Source organism: Pristiophorus japonicus, chromosome 1 (assembly GCF_044704955.1).
Source record: "Pristiophorus japonicus isolate sPriJap1 chromosome 1, sPriJap1.hap1, whole genome shotgun sequence".
NCBI lineage: Eukaryota > Metazoa > Chordata > Chondrichthyes > Pristiophoridae > Pristiophorus > Pristiophorus japonicus.
The window spans coordinates 61,910,221-61,936,358 of NC_091977.1; the positions used below are offsets into that span (position 1 = coordinate 61,910,221).

Sequence of the window (26,138 nt, forward strand, 5' to 3'; positions counted from 1 at the left end):
CAATCGTTGCCTTTGTGTGATTTGCTGGGTCGTGGCGTTCGGACCGCGCCTCCCCGGATATAAGGAACCTCGGGCATCACCGTTGCAGCTCAGTCAGTGGATTGAGGATGGGGCTATTTGTGATGTTGGTGGTTTTTGCTGCAGGTATCGGATCTGGTGGTGACGGGCGTGTTTAAATGGACAGTGTAAGAGTGGAAGCTGGAAGCTGGAACTGAGGGATATAAATTTATTTCGTCTCTGCGATGCATATGCAAATATTTGTATTGTGAGCGGTTGGGACAATCACTGTGGATGTAATGATTAATGGAGCAATTGATCCGGGGCTCTAATATTGCAAGAGAAGGGATATTGTCACTTAGTTTGGGCACATTAGTCATCGGGCTAGGAATGGTGATTGGTTTAATGCAGCTCTCACTGAATGGGGTAATGCGCCTTCTAGATTTGGATGGGAGCCTTGCTGAATATGAGAGTCTAATACACACGGGGCCCAACTAACGCCTTTATCTGTTTCCAGTGCTCGCTGTTCAGCCAATCGGTGCAAAGTATGAGAGATCCGTTAAAACCGTAAGTACAACAGAATGCTTATAGAGTTGCGCGTTGAAGTCAAATGCCTTGCATCAAGCCAACGTGTAAAATCTGGGACCCTGCAGTAGATAAGTGTGACCGCAAGGCTAGAAGCCACTGAGATGAGTATGGAAGGTATTGCTCATAGAGATTAAGCTAATAATCTAAATGGTTTTAAAGCTATAAGTTTGGGCCACTCTCTATAAAGTAGGATTAAGAAATAATTAAGGATATTGTACCCACAGGGTTGTTTGTAAGGGGGTGAAAGAACTGTACAATGCTCAATTAAGCTGTTTTAAAACAAATCTAGGATGTTGGAGGATATGCGAAACACAAAGGGTAAATTCACATTCGAATGCAAGCTACCAGTTTTCAATGTGGGGAGCTATCAGACATAGCAATCATAGGTTCGTGAAAAGGACCATCTCAAAAAGCATTCCTCTTTCTCTTTGCCCACCCACCCAGCTCGCTCGCTCTCTCTCTTCATCTACCCTCCCCGTCCCAAGCTCGCTCGCTCGCTCGCTCTCCCCTCCCCCCTCCCCAAGCTCGCTCGCTCTCCCCTCCCCCCCTCTCCGCTCGCTCGCTCTCCCCTTCCCCCCCCCTCCCCAAGCTCGCTCGCTCTCCCCTTCCCCCCCCTCCCCAAGCTCGCTCTCTCTCCCCTTCCCCCCCCTCCCCAAGCTCGCTCGCTCTCTCTCCCCTTCCCACCCCCTCCCCAAGCTCGCTCTCTCTCCCCTTCCCCCCCCTCCCCAAGCTCGCTCTCTTTCCACTTCCCCCCTCCCAAGCTCGCTCTCTCTCCCCTTCCCCCCCCTCCCCAAGCTCGCTCTCTCTCCCCTTCCCCCCCCTCCCCAAGCTCGCTCTCTCTCCCCTTCCCCCCCCTCCCCAAGCTTGCTCGCTCTCCCCTTCCCCCCCTCCCCAAGCTCGCTCTCTCTCCCCTTCCTCCCCCCCCCCCCAAGCTCGCGCTCTCTCTCCCCTTCCTCCCCCCCCCCCAAGCTCGCGCTCTCTCTCCCCTTCCTTCCCCCCCCCCCAAGCTCGCGCTCTCTCTCCCCTTCCTTCCCCCCCCCCCCCAAGCTCGCACTCTCTCTCCCCTTCCTCCCCCCCCCCCCCCAAGCTCGCGCTCTCTCTCCCCTTCCTCCCCCCCCCCAAGCTCGCGCTCTCTCTCCCCTTCCTCCCCTCCCCCCAAGCTCGCGCTCTCTCTCCCCTTCCTCCCCCCCTCAAGCTCGCGCTCTCTCTCCCCTTCCTCCCCCCCCCCCCCAAGCTCGCGCGCTCTCTCTCCCCTTCCTCCCCCTCCAAGCTCGCGCTCTCTCTCCCCTTCCTCCCCCCCCCCAAGCTCGCGCTCTCTCTCCCCTTCCTCCCCCCCCCAAGCTCGCGCGCTCTCTCTCCCCTTCCTCCCCCCCCCAAGCTCGCGCTCTCTCTCCCCTTCCTCCCCCCCCAAGCTCGCGCTCTCTCTCCCCTTCCTCCCCCCCAAGCTCGCGCTCTCTCTCTCCCCTTCCTCCCCCCCCCCCCCCAAGCTCGCGCTCTCTCTCCCCTTCCTCCCCCCCCCCCCCCCCCAAGCTCGCGCTCTCTCTCCCCTTCCTCCCCCCCCAAAGCTCGCGCTCTCTCTCCCCTTCCTCCCCCCCCAAGCTCGCTCGCTCTCCGCTCCCCACCCCCCCCTTCCCAAGCTCGCTAGCTCTCCGCGCGCTCTCCGCTCCCCACCCCCCCTTCCCAAGCTCGCTAGCTCTCCGCTCGCTCCCCGCTCCCCACCCCCCCCTCCCAAGCTCGCTAGCTCTCCGCTTGCTCTCCGCTTCCCACCCCCACCCCCCCCCAAGCTCGCTCGCTCGCCGCTCCCCACCCCCCCCCAAGCTCGCTCGCTCGCCGCTCCCCACCCCCCCCCAAGCTCGCTCGATCTCCCCCCCCCCCCCCCCCCCCCCAAGCATGCTCGAACGCTCTCCTCTCCTCTCCTCCTCCCCCCCACTGTTATGGATTGCAACAATATTTATCCTTGCTCAAAATCTTGCTACTTCAGTGAGGAGATGTATACTGCTATTTACAGTGCATATTTTTTAAATTATGAATGATATAAATAGTTCAATTGTAGAAGCAAACTATTGTGTTCCTAACACAGATGAGGCTGCACACAGTGAGGTTAAAGTAACAGTGACCTCAGTCTTTATTAAGACACTCCAGAGTGAGGAACAGGCCTTAAGGGCTGGCTTATATTGAGTGCTCCCAAGGGATGCTGGAATCCGTTGGGACTTCAGGGGATGAGCTCCCTGGTGGCGGAACATGGGAGTGCATGCTTTACAGATACACAACATCACTCCCCCCCCCCCCCCCCAAAAGGTACAAATGTCTGTTCTGGTGTGATGGCTGTGCCCTCGCTGGGCTGGCGTGTTGTTGGCCCTGCAGGGCTGCTAGGCGAGCCTGGCCTTGCTGGGCTGTTGGGCGTGATGGGTTCGATTTCCTGGTCCGGCATGGTGTTGTTGATCCTTTGGGTGTGTGTTGTGGGCTCAAAAGAGGTGGTGTCTGCTGTGGGTTGTTCAGGGCAGTCTGTGAACCGCAGCCTCGTTTGGTCCAGGTGCTTTCTGCAAATTTGTCCATTATCTAGTTTGACTACAAACACCCTACTCCCTTCTTTAGCTATCACCGGGCCCGCGATCCACTTGGGACTATGTCCATAGTTTAGCACATACACAGGGTCATTCAGATCAATTTCCCGTGACACAGTGGCGCGACCATCGTTTACATTTTGTTGCTGCTGCCTGCTCTCTACCTGATCATGCAGGTTAGGGTGAATCAGCGAGAGTCTGGTTTTAAGTGTCCTTTTCATGAATAGCTCAGCTCGGGGCACCCCTGTGAGCGAGTGGGGTCTCGCGCGGTAGCTGAGCAGTACACGGGACTGTAGAATTTAGCAATATCTCTCAAAGATTCCAGGTACCTTTCCCCTGCAGAGGAGAAGAATCCCTTTCTGGGCTTTTAAAATGAGTTTAAAGGGGCAGACGAAGCCTGCGGGGGATAAAAGGGGATGCATTCATGGAGACCCCCCCCCCCCCCCCCCAGTGTTTGGACTCATAGGAAAGGGAATTCAAAATGGACCGAAATTACAGAAGCTTGAGATCCCCTAAACATCTATGGGAAGGAGCATATCAATTTTAAGATTCTACAACATTTTGGCTGCGAAAAAGAGTTACCAAATATAGGAGGTGGGGCCAAATTCTTGCATTAAGGATCCCAGGCTATTCACCCTCTAAGAGATAATCGAATTACCCAATCAAGCACAATGGAAATCATGGTCAGAAAAACTGGACAATCCTAAAACAATACAAAACCAGTGATAGCACATTCTCACACCCTAATCGAGTTACTGCTGACAAAGGAGACATTTGAAAATCAATGGACAGAACAGTTTAAACAGAGCCCAAGAGATTTGATGGGAGATAACGGAGCCGTTTTTTGGGGATATATCTATCCCCCAGTTTTACAAGGAGAGAAGCAGAACACAAAGCTAGCAGAACACAGACGAGCAGAACTCAGAACGAAGCAGAACACAGACTCGAAAGGAACACAGACAGACACAAGCAGCCTGTTTGCTCTACAGTGAAGAAATGGAATAGTGAAGGAAACGACCAGAACTCATCAGGAACTGACCGAGCACGAGGCCCACGAAACGGAAGGTTGTCAGAAACCAAATTGACAACCACTCTACAATCTACTTCTGAACAACCCAACGGGGGAGAAATTCCCAAAAGGGACTAACTAAAACTATTCCTAACCAAAGAAAGTGGATACTTACCCCATACATCCAAAACACAACTTAGCGCATCAACGGACGCACCCCAACCGAAGACGACGCAGTCCGAAGTTCTCTCCGTCCGGCCAAGTGCAGCGAACCCTGAAACTGTGATTCACCGGCAACTGTCTAAAGGGATTGGTGAGCATGGTCCCTGAATCCCCAGAGCTATAACTTAGTTAGTTAGGGGAATTGGGAGGGGAGAGGCTGGGATAACTTGTGTAAATGTATCTGCATTCTCCTTTTTACCCCATTTAGAGTTGAAGCTGTATTCTTTTCCCCACAGGCTGTAATTTGACATTTTATTCAATGCGTTGTACCCTTCAGTGTGTATTGGTCTGTGTGTGTGTTATTAAAGGTGTGCCTTTTACTTATTAAACACAATAAAGCCATACCTGCTTCCTACGTTGAAACCGATTGTCTGTCCAAGTCTGCCACAGTCCCTTCATAATTCCAGTGTCTAGAACCAAGGGTGTGGGAGCGATTCGGAACCGCTCATATAAGGTCAGAAGGGAAAGCTGACCCCCTGCAAACCACCCCTTACAGGACAGGCGGGTTTGGAGTGAGCCTTCTGTAACTCGCTTAAGGCTCTGTTTGATGGTTTGTACTGCCCGTTCTGCCTGCCCATTGGAGGCAGGTTTAAACGGGGCTGAGGTGTTTGATCCCATTGCGGGTCATGAATTCTTTAAATTCGGCATTAGTGAAACATGGCCCGTTGTCACTGACCAGTATGTCAGGCAGGCCGTGGGTGGCAAACATGGCCCTCAGGCTTTCAATGGTGGCGGTGGCGGTGCTTCCCGACATTATTTCACATTCAATCCATTTTGAAAAAGCATTCACCACCACCAGGAAAATTTTACTGAGAAACGGGCCTGCATAGTTGACATGGATCCTCGACCATGGTCTGGAGGGCCAGAACCACAAACTTAGTGGTGCCTCTCTGGGCGCGTTGCTCAACTGAGCACATACGCTGCATTGCCGTACACAGGACTCTAAGTGTAAAGTCCTGTCCCCTCAGTACAAATTCACACGAGGCATGTTGTGAAGTCAAGGTCACTCTGGACCTGCACCTTTATTTCACAGCTCTGGAATGCTGCACTTGCCTGAGACCTGTCCTTATATACCTGTCTCTTGCAAGTGCACCCCTGGTGGTAAGGTATGCTGGTGGTTACAGGTCATATCCTATTGCAGTCATGTATAGCATGTTAGGATACAGTTATATATAATAATGGAAGATACATGACACTAAGTCAGAGTCGATACCGGACCACCACATGTGGGATCTGGCTATCGCTTTCATCATTACTATATCCGGGTGTGTGCTGTGGAGATCCGAGATGAACGTCTCTCTGCCCATTTTTGGTAATACTATGCGGTTATCCAACAACAGGCAGTCTGCCTGAATGGACAGCTTGTCTTTTCGCCGCTGGAATGGCTTGATTGGCTCTTGCATTTCAACGGGGATGCTGGCCCAGCTCCCATGCAGTACAGTTTTTTTTACTAGTGACAGCAGAGGATCTTAGCTGGTCCAAGTCCTAATCTGGCGGGCCGTCACAGTGATTTATCATTTTCAAACGCTTCCATGACCATCAACAAGCCTGCGGGCTGCGCCACCATCAACAAGTTTGCAGGCTGCGCCATGTCCACCCCCGTGCAGTTCTCGGTGCCTGGCCTGTAGCGGATGGTATAGTTATACTCTGATAGCGCGAGTGCCCACCTTTCTATGCGGGCTGAGGCATTAGTATTTAGCCCTTGTTTTCAGCGAACAGGGATGTGAGGGGCTTGTGATCGGTTTCCAGCTCAAATTTGAGGCCAAACAGGTACTGATGCATTTTCTTTACCCCGAACACACAGGCATCTGTTGTAGATGAACAGTCCCTTGTGCGTGTTGATGCAGGTGAAGCCCTTTGAAGACGACTCCAGCTCCTGCGTCATGTAGGCCGAAGTCAGGTCGAGCTTGGTGAACGTCTTGCCTCCTGCCAGCGTCGCAAATAGGTCGTCTGCCTTAGGTAGCGGGTATTGGTCCTTAGCGAGAAACGATTGATAGTTACTTTATAATCGCCGCAAATCCTGACGTGCCATCACTTTTGAGTACTGGAACAATCGGGCTGGCCCACTCACTGAATTCCACTGGGGAGATGATGCCCTCGCGTTTCAGCCTGTCGAGCTCGATTTCCACTCTCTCCCTCATCATGTGAGGTACCACTCACGCCTTGTGGTGAATGGGTCGTGCCTCAGAAAAGTTTCCAATGCCTGGCTCAAAAAGGGAAGGAAATTTGTTAAGAACCTGGGTTCATGAGGCCTCATCAACATGTGATAGCGCTCGGATGTCATCCCAGTTCCAGCGGATTTTGCCCAGCCAGCTCCTTCCAAGCAGTACGGGGCCAGCACCCGGGACAATCCAGAGTGGCAGTTCGTGCACCATGCCCTCGTAGGTGACCTTGACCATGGCGCTGCCCAGGACAGTGATAAGCTCTTTGGTGTACGTTCTCAGTTTCGTGTGGATGGGGCTCAGGGCTGGTCTGAATGTCTTTGTCTTGTTGCACCACAGTCTCTCAAACATCTTTTTACTCATGATGGATTGGCTAGCACCAGTGTCCAGTTCCATGGCTACGGGTAAGCCATTCAATTTTACGTTTAGCATTATAGGTGGACATTTCGTCCAATGTGTGCACCTCGTGTACTTCAGCATCTGCCTCCTCTCTCAGGCGCGAAATTGCTTTGATCCACCATGGACCGATCTTCCTCTGCCATATGGTGGTTAGCAGGTTTTGCAGAGCTTGCAGCTCGTTTGCAAGCTCGTTGGAGGTGCCCCATTGTTCCACAGCTCTTGCAAACATATCCTTTGAAGCGGCATGAATAGGCTGAATGGAAGCCTCCACAACACCAACGAGGTGTGAATTGCCTTGCATTCATCCTTTGTTGCGGACTCAGTCATCTGGGTCACCTGAGTCCTGCTGGCAGTTGCAGACTCGTGGGTTCTGCCCTGTACATTACTGCTCGCAAACACAGTTCCAGTTAATTTATGAATACTGCTAGCACTTGTGTGCTGAGAGATTTGTTTGGTGTTATCACTGGTGGACATAAACGCCTGTGCTATCGCAATGGCCTTACTGAGGGTCGGTGCCTCTACAGTCAAAAATGTTCATAGGATGGTCTCGTGGCCAATGCCCAGTACAAAAAAGTCTGAGTATTTGCTCCAGGTAGCCATCAAACTCACATTGTCCTGCAAGTCGCCTTAGCTCGGCGACGTAGCTCGCCACTTCCTGACCTTCAGATCGCTGGCACGTGTAGAACTGATACCTTGCCATCAGCACGCTCTCCCTCAGGTTAAGATGCTCCCGAACCAGTGTACACAGCTCCTCATACGACTTATCTGTGGGTTTCACCAGAGCCAGAAGATTCTTTGAGGCTGTAGGTCGGTGCCCCGCAGTCTGAGGAGGACCACTCTCCTTTTTGCAGCACTTCCTTCTCCGTCCAGCTCGTTGGCTACAAAGTACTGGTCTAGCCGTTCAACATAGGCTTCTCAGTCCTCACCCTCCGAGAACTTCTCCAGGATGCCCACAGTTTGCTGCATCTTTGCGTTGGATTCGTATTCTCGTCGCCAGTTATTGTGTTCCTAACACAGATGAGGTTAAAATAAGTGACCTCAGTATTTAATAAGACACTCCAGAGTGAGGAACAGGCCTTGGGGGCCGGCTTATATACAGTGCTCCCAAGGGATGCTGGGATCCCTTGGGCCTTCAGGGGATGAGCTCCCTGGTGGCGGAACATGGGAGTGCATGCTTTACAGATACACAACACAAACTGTAAGATTCTGCTCGGATTTTGCTCTGTCCTTCTCCTTCTTCCCTTCACCCTCCCCTAGTCATTATGACCAGAAAATTGGAACAGGATGCACTGACCGCAATGTCCCGTTCTCTGTACTCTTGGTGAATGAAACTTTACTGAAAACTTTACTCTTTAAAATGTACAAAATGCAAAATAATAAATGCTGAAGTCTTAAACAAAGGCAGAAGAAGCTGGAAGTACTCAGCAGCTCATAGGAACAGGATTAGGCCATTTAGCCCCTCGAGCTTGTTCTGACATTCAAAGAGATCATGGCTGATCTGCGACCTAACTTGCGCTGCAATCCTTCCACGGCCAAATATCCTTCCATAGGTGTGGTGCCCAGAACTGCCCACAATACTCTAGGTGTGGTCCAACCAGGGCTTTGTGTAGCTGCAGCATGACTTCTACCCTCTTGTATTCTAGTCCTCGATGTAAAGGCGAGCATTCCATTAGCCTTTTTCATTATTTTCTGTATCTGTTCATGACATTTTAATGATCTATGTACCTGGACCCCCCAAGTCTCTTTGGACCTCTGCTGTTTGTTTTAGCTTTTCACCATTTCGAAGGTACCCCGTTCTATCCTTTTTAGGTCCAAGGTGGATGATCTCACATTTGCCTACATTAAAATTTATTTGCCACAGTTTTGCCTGTTCACTTAATCTATCAATATTCCTTTGTAATTTTATGCTTTCAAATACACTTCCTGCAATGCCACCTATCTTTGTGTCATCAACAAATTTGGAAATATGGCTTTCTATGCCATCATCTAAGTTGTTAATAAATACTGTGAATAGTTGAGGCTCCAACACACATCCCTGCGGGACACTACTAGTCACATCCTGCTAATGAGAGTAACTGCCCATTATCCCTGCTCTCTGTCTCCTACTGCTCAGCCAATTTCCTAACCAGGTCAATAATTGCTTTCAATTCAATGGGCATCTATCTTCGTTAATAGTCTCTTATTTGGGACTTTATCAAATGCCTTCCGGAAGCCCATATAAATAACATCCATAGACATTCTCCTGTGCGCTACTTTAGTCACCCCTTCACAAATGTAATTTGGTTTGTCAGGATTGACCTACTTTTCACAAATCCATGCTGGCTCTCTCTGATCAACTGAAAATTTTCAAGGTGTTCAGTCACTCTATCCTTAATTATAGAAGCTCGGGGGGTAAAAATTCGGTACCACCTGACACGTGTGAGACTTTGCGCCAGGCGTGAAGTCTAGCTTCCCATGAGATGTTGGGGTTAGCGCCCCCGAAAGGAAGTAGAGCGCTAAATCAAGAGCTCCACTTCCTTTTCTAGGACGGAAGCGGGACGGACGCCTCTGGAGTGGTGTGTACGCTCAGCAGCACTACGCACTGGGCCGCGTAGGAGTGGCTCATCCCTGAATTAAAGGGAAGGGCCTGAGCTGCATACTCTACAGGGGAAAAAAAAAGGGTCCTACCTGGACCACCGGGGAGCGGGGGTGCCACACCAATAGCCTGGCACTCGAGCAGTGAGAGGGGCTGACCGATCAAGGTACAGACCCCGCGTCCAAAGCAGCAACGGGCCCATTGTGTTTTTTTTTTACAAACGGCAGCCCACCTCCCCTTTAACTTTTGCCCCACTAGTGGCCGGTGGACAATACGTGTCCCCTGAAACTGTTGCTGTCATCGTCCAGGCAGCTTCAGGGAGCAGTACCCAATTTACGGCCCAGGGCACTAACTGGACACTGCGCACGGTGATGAGGTCTGCATCGCCAGCACAGTGGGAAGGGGGAGGGGGGCGCTACGTGTTACCGCCGCCGCTAAACTCACGTAGAATCTAGTGGAAGTCTTTAATTGCATTGCGCCCGGTCGCAAAGTTGTTTGTGCCCGACGGGATGCTAACGGTGTAAATTACCTGAATTTCTCTCCCTTTCCCCCACCCCCCACCCCCCCCCCCCCCCCCCCCCACCTAGTAATTTTCTGACTGCTCAAGCAGCCTCTGCATAGAAAACAGGACTAAGGTTCGGCAATGCCTCAATTTAAAAAATGTTCATCCTTGTGTTCAAATCCCTCCATAGCCAGCCCCTCTCTTTCTGTCACCTTTAGCCCTACAACCTCCAAGATCTCTGCACTCCTCCAGTTCTGGTCTCTTGTGCATCCCTAATTTCTTTCCCTCCACCATTGTTGGCTGTGCTTTCAGCTACCTAGGCCCTAAGCTTTGGGCCTATGTAAATGCAAGTTGCTGCCGTTGATGGATCTTAGTCGTAGAATCATAAAAGTTTACAGCACGGAAGGAGGCCATTTCGGCCCATCGTGTCTGTGCCGGCTAACAAGAGGCTATCCAGCCCAATCCCACTTGCCAGCTCTAGGTCCGTAACCCTGCAGGTTACGGCACTTCAAGTACACATTCAAGTACTTTTTAAATGTGGTGAGGGTTTCTGCCTCTACCACCCTTTCAGGCAGTGAGTTCCAGACCCCCACAACCCTCTGTGTGATAACATTTCCTCTCAAATCCCCTCTAAACCTTCTACCAATTACGTTATATCTATGCCCCCTGGTTATTGACCCCTCTGCTGAGGGGAATATGCCTTTTCTATCCACTATATCTAGGCCCCTCCATAATTTTATACACCTCAATAAGGTCTCCTTCCCCCTGCCCCTCCCCCTCCCCTCAGCCTCCTCTGTTTCAAGGAAAACAAACCCAGCCTATCCAATCTGCCTCATAGCTAAGATTCTCCACTCCTGGTAACATCCTCATAAATCTCCTCTATACCCTCTCCAGTGCAATCCTGTAATGTGGTGACCAGAACTGCAAACAGTACTCCAGCTGTGGCCTAACCAGTGTTTTATACAATTCAAGCATAAACCCCTTGGCTAATAAAGGCAAACATAACATTGACTGACTGGCTTCAGTTTCTTCAGATGCTGCCTGACCTGACTATTTTATTTAAATGGGCCTGACTTTTCCTGGCTTTTTAAGCTCTGCCTGCTTTCAAATTGTTCTTGAAGGTTGATCTTTATCCCAGTTTTTTGTGTATTGCTGAACATGCTTCTATTTTTGTTTTTGATTTTAGCCTAACTGTGTGGAGTACTCTGCCCCAGTATGCTCACGGGTTCGGGACCCAGTCTGCGGAACAAATGGCATAACGTTCGCTAATGAGTGTATGCTGTGCTTACACAATTGGTAAGAAGCCAGTTTTTTAAAAAAAAACACAATCTCGGGATATGGGCATCACTAGCAATACCAGCATTTGTTGCCCTACAAGGTGATGGTGAACTGCCTTCTTGAACCACTGCAGTCTATGTGGTGAAGGTGCTCCCACAATTCTATTAGATATGGAGTTCCAGCATTTTGATCCAGCAACAATGAAGGAATGGTAATGTATGTCCAAGTCTTGAAGGTGTGTGGCTTGGAGGGGAATTTGGAGATGATGGTGTTCCCATGCACCTGCTGCCCTTGTCCTTCTAGGTGATGGAGGTCGCAGGTTTGGGTGTGGTGTTGCAATACTTCAAAGTTTACTGAACCATGCAGTGACACTGTGTATCTTCCTGGGAATCATAGAATCATACAGCACAGAATGAGGTCATTTGGCCCATCATGTTTGTGCTGGTTCTTTGATAGTGATCTAATTGGTCTCACTCCATTGCTCTTTCCTCCATAGCCTTGCAAATATTTCCTTTTCAAGTATTTATTCAATTTCCCTTTTGAAAGTTACTATTGATTCTGCTTCAACCACCCTTTCAAGTAATGCATTTCAAATCACCACTCACTGCATAAGAGAATTTCTCATTTCTCCTTGGTTCTTTTGCCAATTATCTTACATCTGTGGCCTGACCCTCCTGCCAGTTGAAACTGTTTCTCATTATATTCTCTATCAAAACCCTTCATAATTATGAACACCTATTAAATCTCCCCATAACCTTTTTAATAAAACAAGAACATAACATAAGAGCACTTGCTTTGGGAGTCTCGTGTCTGGCATGCGAACTATGTGGCCTGCCCAGCGGAGCTGATCAAGTGTGGTCAGTGCTTCAATGCTGGGGATGTTGGCCTGGACGAGGAGGCTAATGTTTGTGCGCCTGTCCTCCTAGGGGATTTGCAGGATCTTGCGGAGACATCGCTGGTGGTATTTCTCCAGCTACTTGAAGTGTCTACTGTACATGGTCCATGTCTCTGAACCATACAGGAGGGCGGGTATTACTACAGCCCTGTAGACCATGAGCTTGGTGACGACAGTTTTGAGGGACTGATCTTCAAACACTCTCTTCCTCAGGTGGCCAAAGGCTGCACTGGTGCACTGGAGGCGGTGTTGGATCTTATCATCAATGCCTGCTCTTCTTAATAGGAGGGTCCCGAGATAGGGGAAGTGGTCCACGTTGTCCAGGACCACGCCGTGGATCTTGATGTTTGGGAGGCAGTGCTGTGTGGCGAGGACAGGCTGGTGTAGGACCTTTTGTCTTACTAATGTTTAGTGTAAGGCCCATGCTTTCATGCGCCTCGGTAAATAGGTCGACTATGTCGTGGAGTCCCAAAGCAAGTGCTCTACTCTGAGCTCGTCCACGGCAAACTTTGCCAAAGATGGGCAGAGGAAACATTACAAGGACACTCTCAAAGCCTCCCTGATAAAGTGCGACATCCTCACTGACACCTGGGAGTCCTTGGCCATAGACCGCCCTAAGTGGAGGAAGTGCATTCGGGAGGGCGCTGAGCTCCTCGAGTATCGTCGCCGAGAGTATGCAGAAATCAAGCGCAGGCAGCGGAAGGAGCATGCGACAAACCAGGCTCCCTGCCCACCCTTTCCCTCAACAACTATCTGTCCGACCTGTGACGGAGACTGTGGTTCTCGTATTGGATTGTACAGCCACCTAAGAACTCATGCTAAGAGTGGAAGCAAGTCTTCCTCGATCCCGAGGGACTGCCTATGATGATGATGATGATGATAACATAAGAAATAGGAGCTGGAGTCGGCCCTTTGAGCCTGCTCTGCCATTCACCAAGATCATGGCTGATATTCTACCTCAACTCCACCTTCCCGCACTACCCACTCTATCCTTTAATTCCCTTAGTTCCCAAAAAATTAACGAACTCTGTCTTGAATATACTCAACGACTGAGCATCCAAGGCTCTCTGGGGTAGACATTGCCAAGGGTTCCCAACCCTTTTAAATGAAGACATATTTCTTTTCATCTCAGCCCTAAATGGCTGACCCCTTATTCTGAGACTGTGACCTGAGTTCTAGATTCCCCAGCCAGAGGAAACATATTTTCTCAGCATTAACCCTGTCAAGCCCCTTCAGAATTTTATGCATTTGATGAGATCACCTCTCATTCATCTAAACTTTAGGGAATATCAGCCTAGTCTACTCAATCTCTCCTCATCGGGTAATCCCCTCATCCCAGGAACCAGTCTAGTAAACCTTAGTTGCACTCCTCCTTTTTAAAGCAAGTATGTCTTTCCCTGGATAAGGAGACCAGAACTGTACACAGTACTCTAGGTACGGCCTCACCAATGCTCTTTATTTCTGCTCTTAAGGAGAACCATCCCAACTTCTCCAGTCTATCCACATAACTGAAGTTGCTCATTCCTGGCACCATTCTGGTAAATCTCTACACCATCTTTCCTAAAGAGTGTTCCAAGGTTAAGGTAATAGGAAGGATAACTAATTTTGTTAGTTCCATGTTGCATGACCAATAAGCTAAATCTGACTTATCGCGAGCAAACACTAGGGCCAAGATAATAACGGGTGGGTTACATGGGGCAGAGTCATCTTTTCACCCTGACTGGTTCCCTGCCTGAACATCAGCCTGGTTGGTAGCCATGCCTGTCAGTCAGATAGGGAGCAGATCACAGGACCAGGTAGGCCTCATCCATGACCCCTACCCGATCCAATCCCTGATGCTGGGGGTCATTGTATGGGGGAGGGGTTGTGATATTCTTTACGACATCACAAACACACACTTACACAAGATGGCTCTACAGGAACTTGTCATGTGACCTTGTCACGTGATCCTTTTATTATATACCTCAGGAGTTGCATTACCACAGTAGTCCACCGGTGGAGCTCTATTACACTTCTCCCTCCTTAACGAAGAAGTAATCATGACAAAATAATCATCATACATAACTTGCATGGTTATACACAACAAAAGATATGGACTTATTTTGCCATATTTACAAATCAAACCTAACCACTAGTTTTCTGTTTCGAAGAGGATACCTTCGCTCTTGAAGAGAACTTGCCAAACTTGTTGAATTTAGACTCATTCTAGGCTGAGCCTAGGAGAATTCTTCTCCAAGGGCAATCCTTGATCTACATTTGGACTCTCTACAACTGCAGACTATTTGTCTGCCTGACTCTGACTTTAACGGCGAGAACCTGGCTCGTGGCCGTCAGTTGAGAAACAGCTCTGCTGGTGTTCTACCAGTAGTTGTATGAGGAGAATTACGATAAGTAATCAGAAAGTTTGTTTGTTTGTGGGCAAACGATAACTGCTGTTTCCTTGGATTTGGATCCAACATTTTCTTGAGAGTACGTTTTACAATTTGCACTGCGCCCTGCTACACCATTTGAAACAGGGTGGTAAGGTAGAACCTTGGTATGTTTCACACCATTTCTGCTCATGAACTGTGCAAATTCTTCTGAACAAAATTGCGGCCCATTATCAGACACAATTTCTTCTAGGAGGCCATATGAAGCAAACCATCTTCACAAATTGTCTAGTGTTTTACTTGTTTTCTGCATTGGAAACACCTTTACCCACTTCGAATGGCTATCAATGACTATGAACAATTGTTGTCCTTCTAGCTCAGCAAAATCTACATGTAACCTTTCCTACACCCTGCAAGGCCATTTCCATGGCTGTAATGGTACTGATAGTGGTTTCTTGCTTACCGATTGACATGTTGTACACTGACTAATGATGTACCTATCTTTATCTAAACCTGGCCACCATAAGTAACTGCATGCAAAACTCTTGGTCAAGCACATTCCCAGGTGCTGGTCATGAAGATCTCCTAACAGTTTGGACCTGAACTTATTTGGGATAACCACTCTTGCACCCCACATGATACAATTTTATCCACTGATAATTCATTCCTACGAATGAAGTCTGGATGAATAGCTTCCTTTGATACCTGGGTTGGCCAGCTATTTGCTATGTAATTATATACCTTTGACATAACTGGTCATGTTTGGTTGCTCTACCAATCTCTTTAACTGTGATTGGCAGGTTCATCAATGTTTGAAAAATAGAACTCTTCTCTATTGGGTGTAACACGTGATGGGGATGGCAACCTAGACATAGCATCAGCATTACTATCTGACTTGGGTACAACAACAATGGGTGTAGCCCAATCACTTAGATCTACCTTCGAGATAATGTTCTCAGTTTTGAGTCTTGAGTTCTTGCTCAACTTTTTCCTTGAACGCGTATGGTACGGGACGTGGTTGGCAGTAAACTGGTCCAGCGTCCTTCTGCACTCTGACATTTGTCTTGAAGTCTTTGATTGGACTGCCTGTTTCACAGAGCACCTCCGAATACTGCTTGATGATATCATCCTTCGATGCAAAACTCATTTCAACACAAAATCTCATTCCAATCCAGCTTCAGTGATCCCAACTAATTTCTACCTGTCAAGGCAGGCTTGTCTCTTGCTACTAAGAGAGGCGAGCTCTGAAACTGATCCTTGTATTTTACCGGTACGGTGATGCGTCCTACCACAGAGATTTGCTTTCCTCAGTAGCCTCACAGCTCTAGCTTCGAATTCTGCAGTGGAAAATCGTTCAACTTGTCGAGATATAGCGATTCCGGTACTGTGCTCACGGATGCACCAGTGTTGATTTCTATGGGTATCCTGGTTCCTGCAATGTCTATTTGGATGACAATACTTTGCTAATTGTTGTTGGATACCCTGGTGCTCCTGATGACATGTATCTCCAGAATCTCCACATCCTGTTACTTCTCTTCAGTGCTATGTAGTCTCTGGTGATTTCTACTTCTAGCATTGAACATCAGTTTACTCTTCAGTCAACATGCCTTTGCAAGATGCCCTGTTTTCTTGCAGAAGAAACACTGTCTTCACATATGGACAGCTTTGAGCTAAGTGTTGTCCCAGACACCAATGACATGACATCAATGTGCTGTTACCGTGGCCAGTTGCTAAGGCCTTGGGGCCCAACTGCCTTTTACTTTTAACCTGCAGGCGATTCACCTCGGTTGTCTGATGACTGGAAATGGCGTGAAATTCTCAGGAGTATTGGTCGGCCATGTCCATCAACCTAGCTGCCTGACAAGCTAAATCAAAAGTCAAGTTAAGGGTTGTCAACTACTTTCTTTTCATCTCGCACACAAAGCGGTCGCTCAATGCTCGGTCCTGAAAGTTTCCAAAAGATAGTGAATGGATAGCTTTTTCAATGCTACAATGTACTCACTGACACTCTTGTCAATTAATTGATGTCGTATTCCAAAACTAATTTCAGCAATTTCCAGGGGCTCTGGCCTGTAGTGCTGAATCTCAGTCAGTGATGTGGCCTTTGGCTTGACGAAGCACATTTTTCAGGGTTTCATGCACTTTGGGGCCTGCTTCAGTCAGGAGAAAAACTGTTTTCTTTCTAACATCACCCAGTTACGGTTTTCATCATCAGGGACTTCGACAGTACTATTTGCGATGAAACACATTTCTAGCCGCTCCACATATGCTCTGAAAGTGTCTCGGTTGCGATGGAACTCACCCAAGCGCTCTATTATTCCCATAAGTGTGGCCATCTAGACTGCAAGTTCATCCAAGTCTGCTTGGAATTTATCTTGCATTTTTAGCTGTTGTGCAAAACAAAGAACCTCTCAAAGTCTCTGTGTCTCTCTCACCAAAAGGAATTTTATTATCTCTCTGCTCACTGCCAAGGAAAAGGTCAGCTGTGGCCTTAGTGTCTCTCAGTCAGAAGGTTGTGGGTTCAAGTCCCACTCCAGACATTACAACAGTGACTACACGTCAAAAAATTACTTCAGTGACTTCAAAGTGCTTTGTAATGACCTATGTAAATTCTTTCTTTCTTTAACCCTTTTTTTGACCTGTACACTTTACTACTGTGGATAGTGAGGGAGGGGAGAAGAAAAAAGGAGGAAGAATTGCACTAGTTCATTGGGGGTACTTTTTGCGGTTGGTACCATTCTGGTAAATCTCCTCTGCGCCTTCAGTGTAAGGAGCTTTATTCTGAAATGTTGCCACATGGTAATTCACCTGGTCATTCCTAATGCTGACCAACACCAAAAGGACAATTGGTCATTTGATTGTCCACGTACTCCTACTTTTCACTAGGAGCTTGGAGCGGGTCTTTGGCTCAGAGGCAGAAGGTGCAGTGTTCAAACCTGACTCCAGGCAAGTGGAGACCAGAGCTTTGAATTCTGGGTTGACATCCAGCTGGATACTCTCATTCAGTACGTCTGGGTGCCTCGCCCGCCCCCACCCCCCCCCCCAGCACACCATCATATGGGTTGTGGGAGCCCATAAAACCCTCCTGCCCTATAGGACTAGCTGTCCTATTGGACGGTATAATGGTTACGGCCATTGAAGGAGTGTTCCCATTGTGGCCTGTCTGATAATTGGCCTGTGAATCCTGTTCTTCAAGGGATGTTGCTGGTGAAAGGGAATGACCTACCTACTCCTGGGAACCCATCACTGGATTGAGGCAGTGTTAAAATCTCCCAGTGGTCTCTCATTCCTGAAGGGAGTCCAGAAAGCAATCTCTGCTCAATGTAACAATAAAACGCAATGCCCTAAAAAGGTTGTCCCCAGTTAGTTAGTTCTACTCAAACTTCAGTCCTCAGTCTCGAAGGCCTCAATAAATTTCATCTATCTTGGCTGATCCTGGCTCCAACTGTGCCCCTTAGAATAAGAGTTACAATCTACCTAGTCCATTTGCAAGCTCAAGGATTTCAGGACTGCAATACCACTGGCCTTCATTCACATATATTGGGACTCAGTGGGCAGCAGGGCTAAATCACATAAGGAAATTCAGGGGGATCAACTTTTGGGGCAGCAGACGGACAGAAATGGCTTCTGTCTGATTTTCGTCCCCTATTTTATGCTGGCAGACTGTTGAAAGCAGATTTTCAGGGCCGTTGTCTTAAAACAATGGTCATTGTTTGCCATTTCAGCGATTGTCACTCTTACCCCAGTCCATTGGAGATGCATTCACTTAAGATGTTTTATTTTCTTCTGCCTGCAGGGAATACAATAAAGACGTTAAGATAGTGAAGAATGGAGACTGTTAAAGTGAAAGCCATTGAAGTACAAGGATGCTAGGGAACCTTGAGCTGGCACATGAAGATTGGTGGAATGTAATGAATGGGTGACAGTCTCCAGCTCGGCCCCTTTAGTACATTTGGCTTTACTTCAGCACTGGGGGCTGATTTCCCGGTTAGGTGCTCGCAGTTTGTGCTGATCAGGAAAGCAAAAGCTCACCCACTGCCCCTGATTTTATGCTTGATCAGGAAATTGGCCCTCTTGTGCTATCTGCAAAGATTACAATGAAAAGATCTTTCAATAAATAATTTGAAAACAGTCTGTCTGGTGTGTGTACATGTCCAGTCTATTGAAATCAAAGGGGTATCAGTGACCCCTGCTATTCTTGGTTCCTCCACATAATAATGCTGTTCTTGCTATAGAGGTGGTGCTGTAATGCACACTGGGTAGATTTTAGGCTTCACCACTGGGATGAATTGCACGACTTCTAGAAGGCATTTGACAAGGTGCCACACAAGTTTGCTGCACAATTCTTGCCCACTCACTTAGCCTTTCAATGTCCTCCTGCAGCCTCTTTATGTCCTCCTCACACGTTACCTTTCCTCCCATCTTTGTATCATCAGCAAACTTGGCTACGTTACACTCAATCCCCTCTTCCAAGTCGTTAATATAGATTGTAAACAGTTGGGGTCCCAGCACTTATCCCTACTGCACCCCACGAGTTACTGATTACCAACCAGAGAATGAACCATTTATCCTGACTCACTCTTTTCTGTTTATCAGTCAATCTTCTACCCCGTGAACATTTATCTTGTGCAGTAAACTTTTGTGTGGAACCTTGTCAAATGCCTTCTGGAAGTTGTGCAATGGAGTATAATGTTGGAAAGTGTGAGATCATGCACTTTGGCAGAAAAAATCAAGAGAAAGTTATTATTTAAATGGAGAAAGATTGCAAAGTGTTGCAATACAGCAGGACCTGGGGGTACTTACATAAGAACATAGGAAATAGGAACAGGAGTAGGCCATACGACCCCTCGAGCCTGCTCCGCCATTCAGTAAGATCATGGCTGATCTGATCATGGACTCGGCTCCATTTCCCTGCCCGCTCCCCATAACCCCTTATCATTTAAGAAACTGTCTAGTTCTGTCTTAAATTTATTCAATGTCCCAGCTTCCACAGCTCTGAGGCAGCGAATTCCACAGATTTACAACCCTCAGAGAAGAAATTTCTCCTCATCTCAGTTTTAAATAGGAGGCACCTTATTCTATGATCATGCCCTCTAGTTCTAGTCTTCCCCACTTGTGCCTGAAACACATAAGGATAGTATGCTGGAACAGGAAGGCCAGTGGAATCTTGGCCTTTATTGCAAAGGGGATGGAGTATAAAAGCAGGGAAGTCTTGTTACAGCTGTACAGGGTATTGGTGAGGCCACACCTGGAACACTGCGTGCAGTTTTGGTTTCCATATTCACGAAAGGATATACTTGCTGTGGAGGCAGTTCAGAGAAGGTTCACTAGGTTGATCCCGGGGATGAGTAGGTTGACTTATGAGGAAAGGCTGAGTAGGTTGGGCCTTTACTCATTGGAATTCAGAAGAATGAGAGGTGATCTTGTTGAAACGTATAAGATTATGAGGGGGCTTGACAAGGTGGATGCAGATAGGATGTTTCCACTGAGCATACAAAAATCTACACTTACTCCATTCTAAGTTGGTTTGGAGTAAGTTTTCGCTGCCTAAACTTGCAAAACAGGCGTAAATGGCTGGGCACGCCCCCTTTTGAAAAAGTAAATCTGTTCTAAAATGGAACTATTCTTACGCACTAGAACTGGAGCAAACTAAATGCTGAGAATTGCAATTTCTAAGATGTTCCATTCTAAACTAGTTGCTCCAAAAAAATAGGAGCAACTCCGGCCGAAACTTGACCCCATTATCTTACTGAGTACCACCTCCTTAGCGATTGTGTTAAGTTCCGCACCCCTATAGCCCCTTGACTATCCACTGTTGGAATATTGTTAGTGTTCTCTACTGTAAAGACTGATACAAAATATTTGTTCAGAGTTTCTGCCATCTCTAGCTCCATTTACAAGGATGATACCAGAAATGCGAGGGAATACAAATCAGGAAAGGATGAACAGGCTGTGTATCTTTTCTTTTGAAAAAAATAAGGGTGATCTAATAGAAGTCTTTAAAATTATGAAAGGTTTTGATAGAGTGGATACAGAATGTTTCCACTTGTGGGGAAGAGCATAACTAGAGGGCACCAATATAAGATAGTCACCTAGAAATCCAATCGGGAATTCAGAAACTTATTTACCCAAAGAGTGGTGAAAATGTGGAACTCGCTACCACAGGGAGTGGCAGAAGTGAATAGTATAGATGCAGTTAAGGGGAGGCTAGACAAACATATGAGGGAGAAGGGAATAGAGGGTTACGCTGATAGATTTAGAAGAGGAAAGACAGGAGGAGGCTCAAGTGGAGCATAAATGCTAGCATGGACTGGTTGGGCAGAATGCCTGTTTCTGTGTCATATATCCTATGTAATCCATCATAATGTCAGAAGTGGGAATGCTCACTGATGATTGCACAGTGTTCAGTTCCATTCACAACTCCTCAGAAAATGAAGCAGTCTATGCCAGCATGCAGCAAGACCTGGATGACATTCAGGCTTGGACTGATCAGTGGCAAGTAACATTCATGCCACACAAGTGCCAGGCAATGACCATCTCCACCAAGTGAGAGTCTTAATCACCTCCCCTTGATTTTCAATGGCATTGCCATCAACGAATCCCCCACCATCAACATCCTGGATGGGAGAGGATCACTATTGACCAGAAACTTAACTGGACCAGCCACATAAATACTGTGGCAACAACAGCAGGTCAAAGGCTGGGTATTGTGTGGTGGGTGTATCACCTCCTAACTCCCCAAAGCCTTTCCGCCATCTACAAGGCACAAGTCAGGAGTGTGATGGAATACTCTTCACTTGCCTGGATGAGTGCAGCTCCAACAACACTCAAGAAGCTCGACACCATCCAGGACAAAGCAGCCCGCTTGATTGGCGCTCCATCCACCACCTTAAACATTCACTCCCTCCACCACTGGCGCACCATGGCTGCAGTGTGTACCATCTACAAGATGCACTACAGCAACTCGCCACAGCTTCTTCGGCAGCACCTCCCAAACCTGCGACCTCTAGCACATAGAAGGACAAGGGCAGCAGGCGCATGGGAGCAGCATCACCTGCAAGTTCCCCTCCAAGTTACACACTATCTTGCCTTGGAAATATATCGCCGTTTCTTCAACGTTGCTGTGTCAAAATCTTGGAACTCCCTCCCTGACAGCACTGTGGGAATACCTTCACCATAGGGACTGCAGCCGTTCAAGAAGGCAGCTCACCTGAAATTGAAACACTTATTAAAAAGAAATCAATATTTTATGAAAATAATCCTGCAAAAATTAAGTTAATATAGCTGCATTTAATCATATTGAGGCCTTCCCCATGAAAAGCCTAACTTCAAGTCCTGGCTTGCTGTATTCCTGATCAGATGCTAAATGTCAAGTGTCATTCAGCCACAGCAGTCAATTCAGTGCTAGAAAAGGTTCTGGAAGTCACTTGCTTGGGCTCCCCTCGGGGCTCAATTGCTCAGTTGAGATTGAATCATGTAGTTTGTTTCTGCTTCTGAAAGACGGCTTAGAACTGCAGTTGTAAACCGAGGCAGCACTGCAGGATCCTTTAATAATCTCTCGCAAATCAACAGAAAGCAGTCGGAATGTGCAGCTTTGAGGGGTGCTTTCTGCACCGTCAGGACTGGAAATGGGAGGGAGTGAGAGAGTGTGTAGAGTTTGAGTGTGTACAGAGAAACAGCAAATGTAACAGGGCTGTGAGAAACTGCACTTTGTTACAATGAACCACAAATGTGAATTATTAAATTTTTTCTAATATTTAATTGAACAAGTTTTCAAAATGTTTCCACACCATTTCGAACCGGGACCTTTTGCATGTTAATCACTACACTACTGAAGCACAGTGGTTGGAGCTATGTTCGGAAGTAATCAGAGCTTTAACCTGTGCAGCTGGCCTTCACTTCAGGAGTCTGTTTTATAAGAATAGAATTACGGTGCTATATTTAGGAAGACTGTGAGATTGGCAGAAATTGATCCAGACTTTACACATTGGAACATAAGAAGAGGAGGAGGCCATTCATTCTTTCGAGCCTGTTCCAAAATTCAGTGAGTTCCTGGATGATCTTTAACATTACTCAATATGAAGGTTTTGCCTCATATCCCTTAATACCTTTGGTTAACAAAAATTTATCAATTGCAGATTACAAAAGAGAAAAGATTTATATAGCATCTTTCACAAGCATTGGATGTCTCAAAGCGCTTTACAGCCAATGAAGTACTTTTAGAAGTGTAGCTACTGTTGTAATGTGAGAAATGCGGCAGCCAATTTGCGCACAGCAAGCTCCCACAGACAGCAATGTGATAATGACCAGATAATCTGTTTTAGTGATGTTGATTGAGGGATAAATATTGGCCAGGACACTGGGGATAATTCCCCTGCTCTTCTTCGAAATAGTGCCATGGAATCTTTTATATCCAACTGTGAGGGCAGACGGGGCCTCGGTTTAATGTCTCATCTGAAAGATGGCGCCTCCAACAGTGCAACACACCCTCAGCACTGCACTGGAGTGTCAGCCTAGATTTATGTGCTCAAGTCTCTGGAGTGGACTTGAACCCACAACCTTTTGTCTCAGAGGCGAGTGTAATACCCACTGAGTCACTGCTGACACTAACAGTTCCAAACTTCTATCACCCATGGCATGTAGAAGTGTTTCCTAACTTCATTCCTGAAAGGTATGGCTCTAATTTATAGAGTCTGCCCCCTAGTCCTAGTTTTCTTCTATTTAGCAAATCAGTTGCCCTAGTTTGTGTAGTCTCTCCTGATAATTTAACCCTTGGAGTCCAGTTGTCATTCTGTTAAATCTACGCTGAACTGTCCGACGCCAATATATCCTTCCTGGAGTGCGGTGCCCAGAACTGAACAGAGTGCTCGAGGTGAGGTCTAACCAGCGCTTTGTATAGCTGCAGCATGGCTTCTGCCCCCTTGTATTCTAGTTCTCTAGATATGAAGGCCAGTATTCCAAAGAAGGGATATAAGGAAATGTACATGGGTGATTAGTAAATACATTATGAATGTATTTTCATTACATTCAATGTCTTCTCCCTGTGGCTGAGGAGCTCCTCCCGGAGTCACAGTGTGGATTTCGTCCCCTATGGGGCACAACGGACATGATTTTTGCAGCGCGACAGCTGCAGAAAAAATGCATCAAACAACACCAGCCCGGAGCGTCCTCCTCGTTTTGGATGCCCATATAAGTTCGTCACCATCCTCTGGCTGCTCCACGACGACATGCAGGCTGTGATCCTTACCATGGATCCATTACAGATGCAGTCCACATCCGGACTGGGGTCAAACAGGGCTGCGTCCTCGCCCCAACCTTCTTCTCAATCTTCCTCGCCGCCATGCTCCACCTCACAGTCAACAAGCTCCCCGCTGGAGTGGAACTAAACTACAGAACCAGTGGGAACCTGTTCAACCTTCGTCGTCTCCAGGGGAGGTCCAAGACCACCCCAACCTCTGTCGTCGAGCTACAGTACGCGGACGATGCCTATGTCTGCGCACATACAGAGGCTGAACTCCATGACATAGTCAACGTATTTACTGAGGCGTACGAAAGCATGGGCCTTACGCTAAACATCCGTAAGACAAAGGTCCTCCACCAACCTGTCCTCGCCGCACAGCACTGCCCCCAGTCTACAAGATCCATGGCGTGGCCCTGGACAACGTGGACCATTTCCCATACCTCGGGAGCCTCTTATCAACAAAAGCAGACATTGCCGACGAGATTCAACACCGCCTCCAGTGCGCCAGTGCAACCTTCGGCCGCCTGAGGAAAAGAGTGTTTTCAGGCCCTCAAATCTTCCACCAAGCTCATGGTCTACAGGGTATAGTAATACTCACCCTCCTGTATGGCTCAGAGACATGGACCATGTACAGTAGACACCTCAAGTCGTTGGAGAAATACCACCAACGATGTCTCCGCAAGATCCTACAAATCTCCTGGGAGAACAGACGCACCAACGTTAGTGTCCTCGACCAGGCCAACATCCCCAGCATTGAAGCACTGCCCACACTTGATCAGCTCCACTGGGCAGGTCATGTTGTTCGCATGCCAGACACGAGACTCCCAAAGCAAGCGCTCGACTCGGAACTCCTTCACGGCAAACGAGCCAAAGGTGGGCAGAGAAAACGATACAATGACACCCTCAAAGCCTCTCTGATAAAGTGCAACATCCCCACTGACACCTGGGAGTCCCTGGCCAAAGACCGCCCTAAGTGGAGGAAGTGCATCTGGGGTGGGCATTGAGCAACTTGTGTCTCATCACCGAGAACATGCAGAAAACAAGCGCAAGCAGCGGAAAGAGCGTGCGGCAAACCAGTCCCACCCACCCTCAACGACTATCTGTCCTACCTGTGACGGGGACTGTGGTTCTCGTATTGGACCGATCAGCCACCAAAGGACTCATTTTAAGAGTAGAAGCAAGTCTTCCTCGATTCCGAGGGACTGCCTATGATAATGATGATGATGATATGTAAGCATTTGTTGTTCTGATATAAATTTGCATTGGAATATTTATTCTTTGCTGTTGTCTCTCATTTCAGTTCTTGGGCTTTGGAATGGAAGGGAAAATGGATGTGGTCATGGGGATGTCCAGAGGAATCGGGCAGTGGGATGGAATTCACTGGAACTTGTCATGTATTCAACTATCATTGTAACCCATGTATAAGCTGACCAAAGTTGCACACCTTGAGAACATTGAGCACAAGGGGTGAACTTGTGGGAGACACTCCTAACCTGGACTTTCAGGTATAAAAGGGGAAGCTCCATCTACCTTCATCACTTGAGGTCTTGGTAATAAAAGTAACTGGTCACGGAGTGACCTTCTCTCAAGTATGGGCCTTGTGTGCATTTATACTGTATAGTAAAGACATATCATTGGCGATGAGAAACTGGGATATAAACCACGCAACCATGGCCACTAGCAGCACAGAAGAGAGGTACTGTGTTGGTGATGATTGGGACGACTTTATTGAGAGACTACAGCAAAGTTTTGTCACTAAGGAATGGTTGGGACAGGATTCGGCCGACAAACGCAGGGCTCATCTCCTGACAGTTTGTGGATCCAGAACGTACTCCCTGATGAAGGACCTTCTAGCGCCAGAGAAGCCGGCGGACAAGACATTTGAAGAGCTCTGTAAGTTGATTGGGGAACACCTTAAACCGGCGAGTGGCATGCACATGGCGAGACACCGGTTTTACACGCACTGGCAGCGAGAAGGGCAAAGCATTCCAGACTTCGTGACAGATCTCCGGTGACTGGCGAGCCTATGTAAGTTCCCAGATGCATGCAGAGCGGAGATGCTGCGAGACTTTTTTATTGAGGGCATCGGGCACGCTGGGGTTTTCAGGAAACTGATTGAGACCAAAGACTTGACCTTGGAAGCGGCGGCTCTGATAGCCCAGACAGTTATCTCAGGGGAGGAAGACACCAGAATGATATATGACAAAAATCTTGGCAAACGACCAGGGAGTCAACATTGTTAACGCGGCACACAGTTCTCTAGGCAGACAAGGGCAATCGGACATACCCCAGCATGTAGTCGAACCCAAAAGGGGAATTCAACAGAGACAATGGCTA

General features: G+C 47.8%; 1 protein-coding gene across 1 annotated transcript; it reads left to right on the forward strand.

Annotated features, from left to right (window-relative positions):
• The first annotated feature begins 50 nt into the window (after nt 1–50).
• On the forward strand, nt 51–18,694 carry LOC139280654 (trypsin inhibitor ClTI-1-like). The gene is made up of 4 exons (XM_070900282.1): nt 51–144; nt 515–564; nt 11,205–11,314; nt 18,357–18,694. The coding sequence occupies exons 1-4, from the start codon at nt 108–110 to the stop codon at nt 18,400–18,402; spliced, it is 243 nt and encodes an 80-aa protein (XP_070756383.1). The 5' UTR covers nt 51–107; the 3' UTR covers nt 18,403–18,694.
• Nucleotides 18,695–26,138: the final 7,444 nt, after the last annotated feature.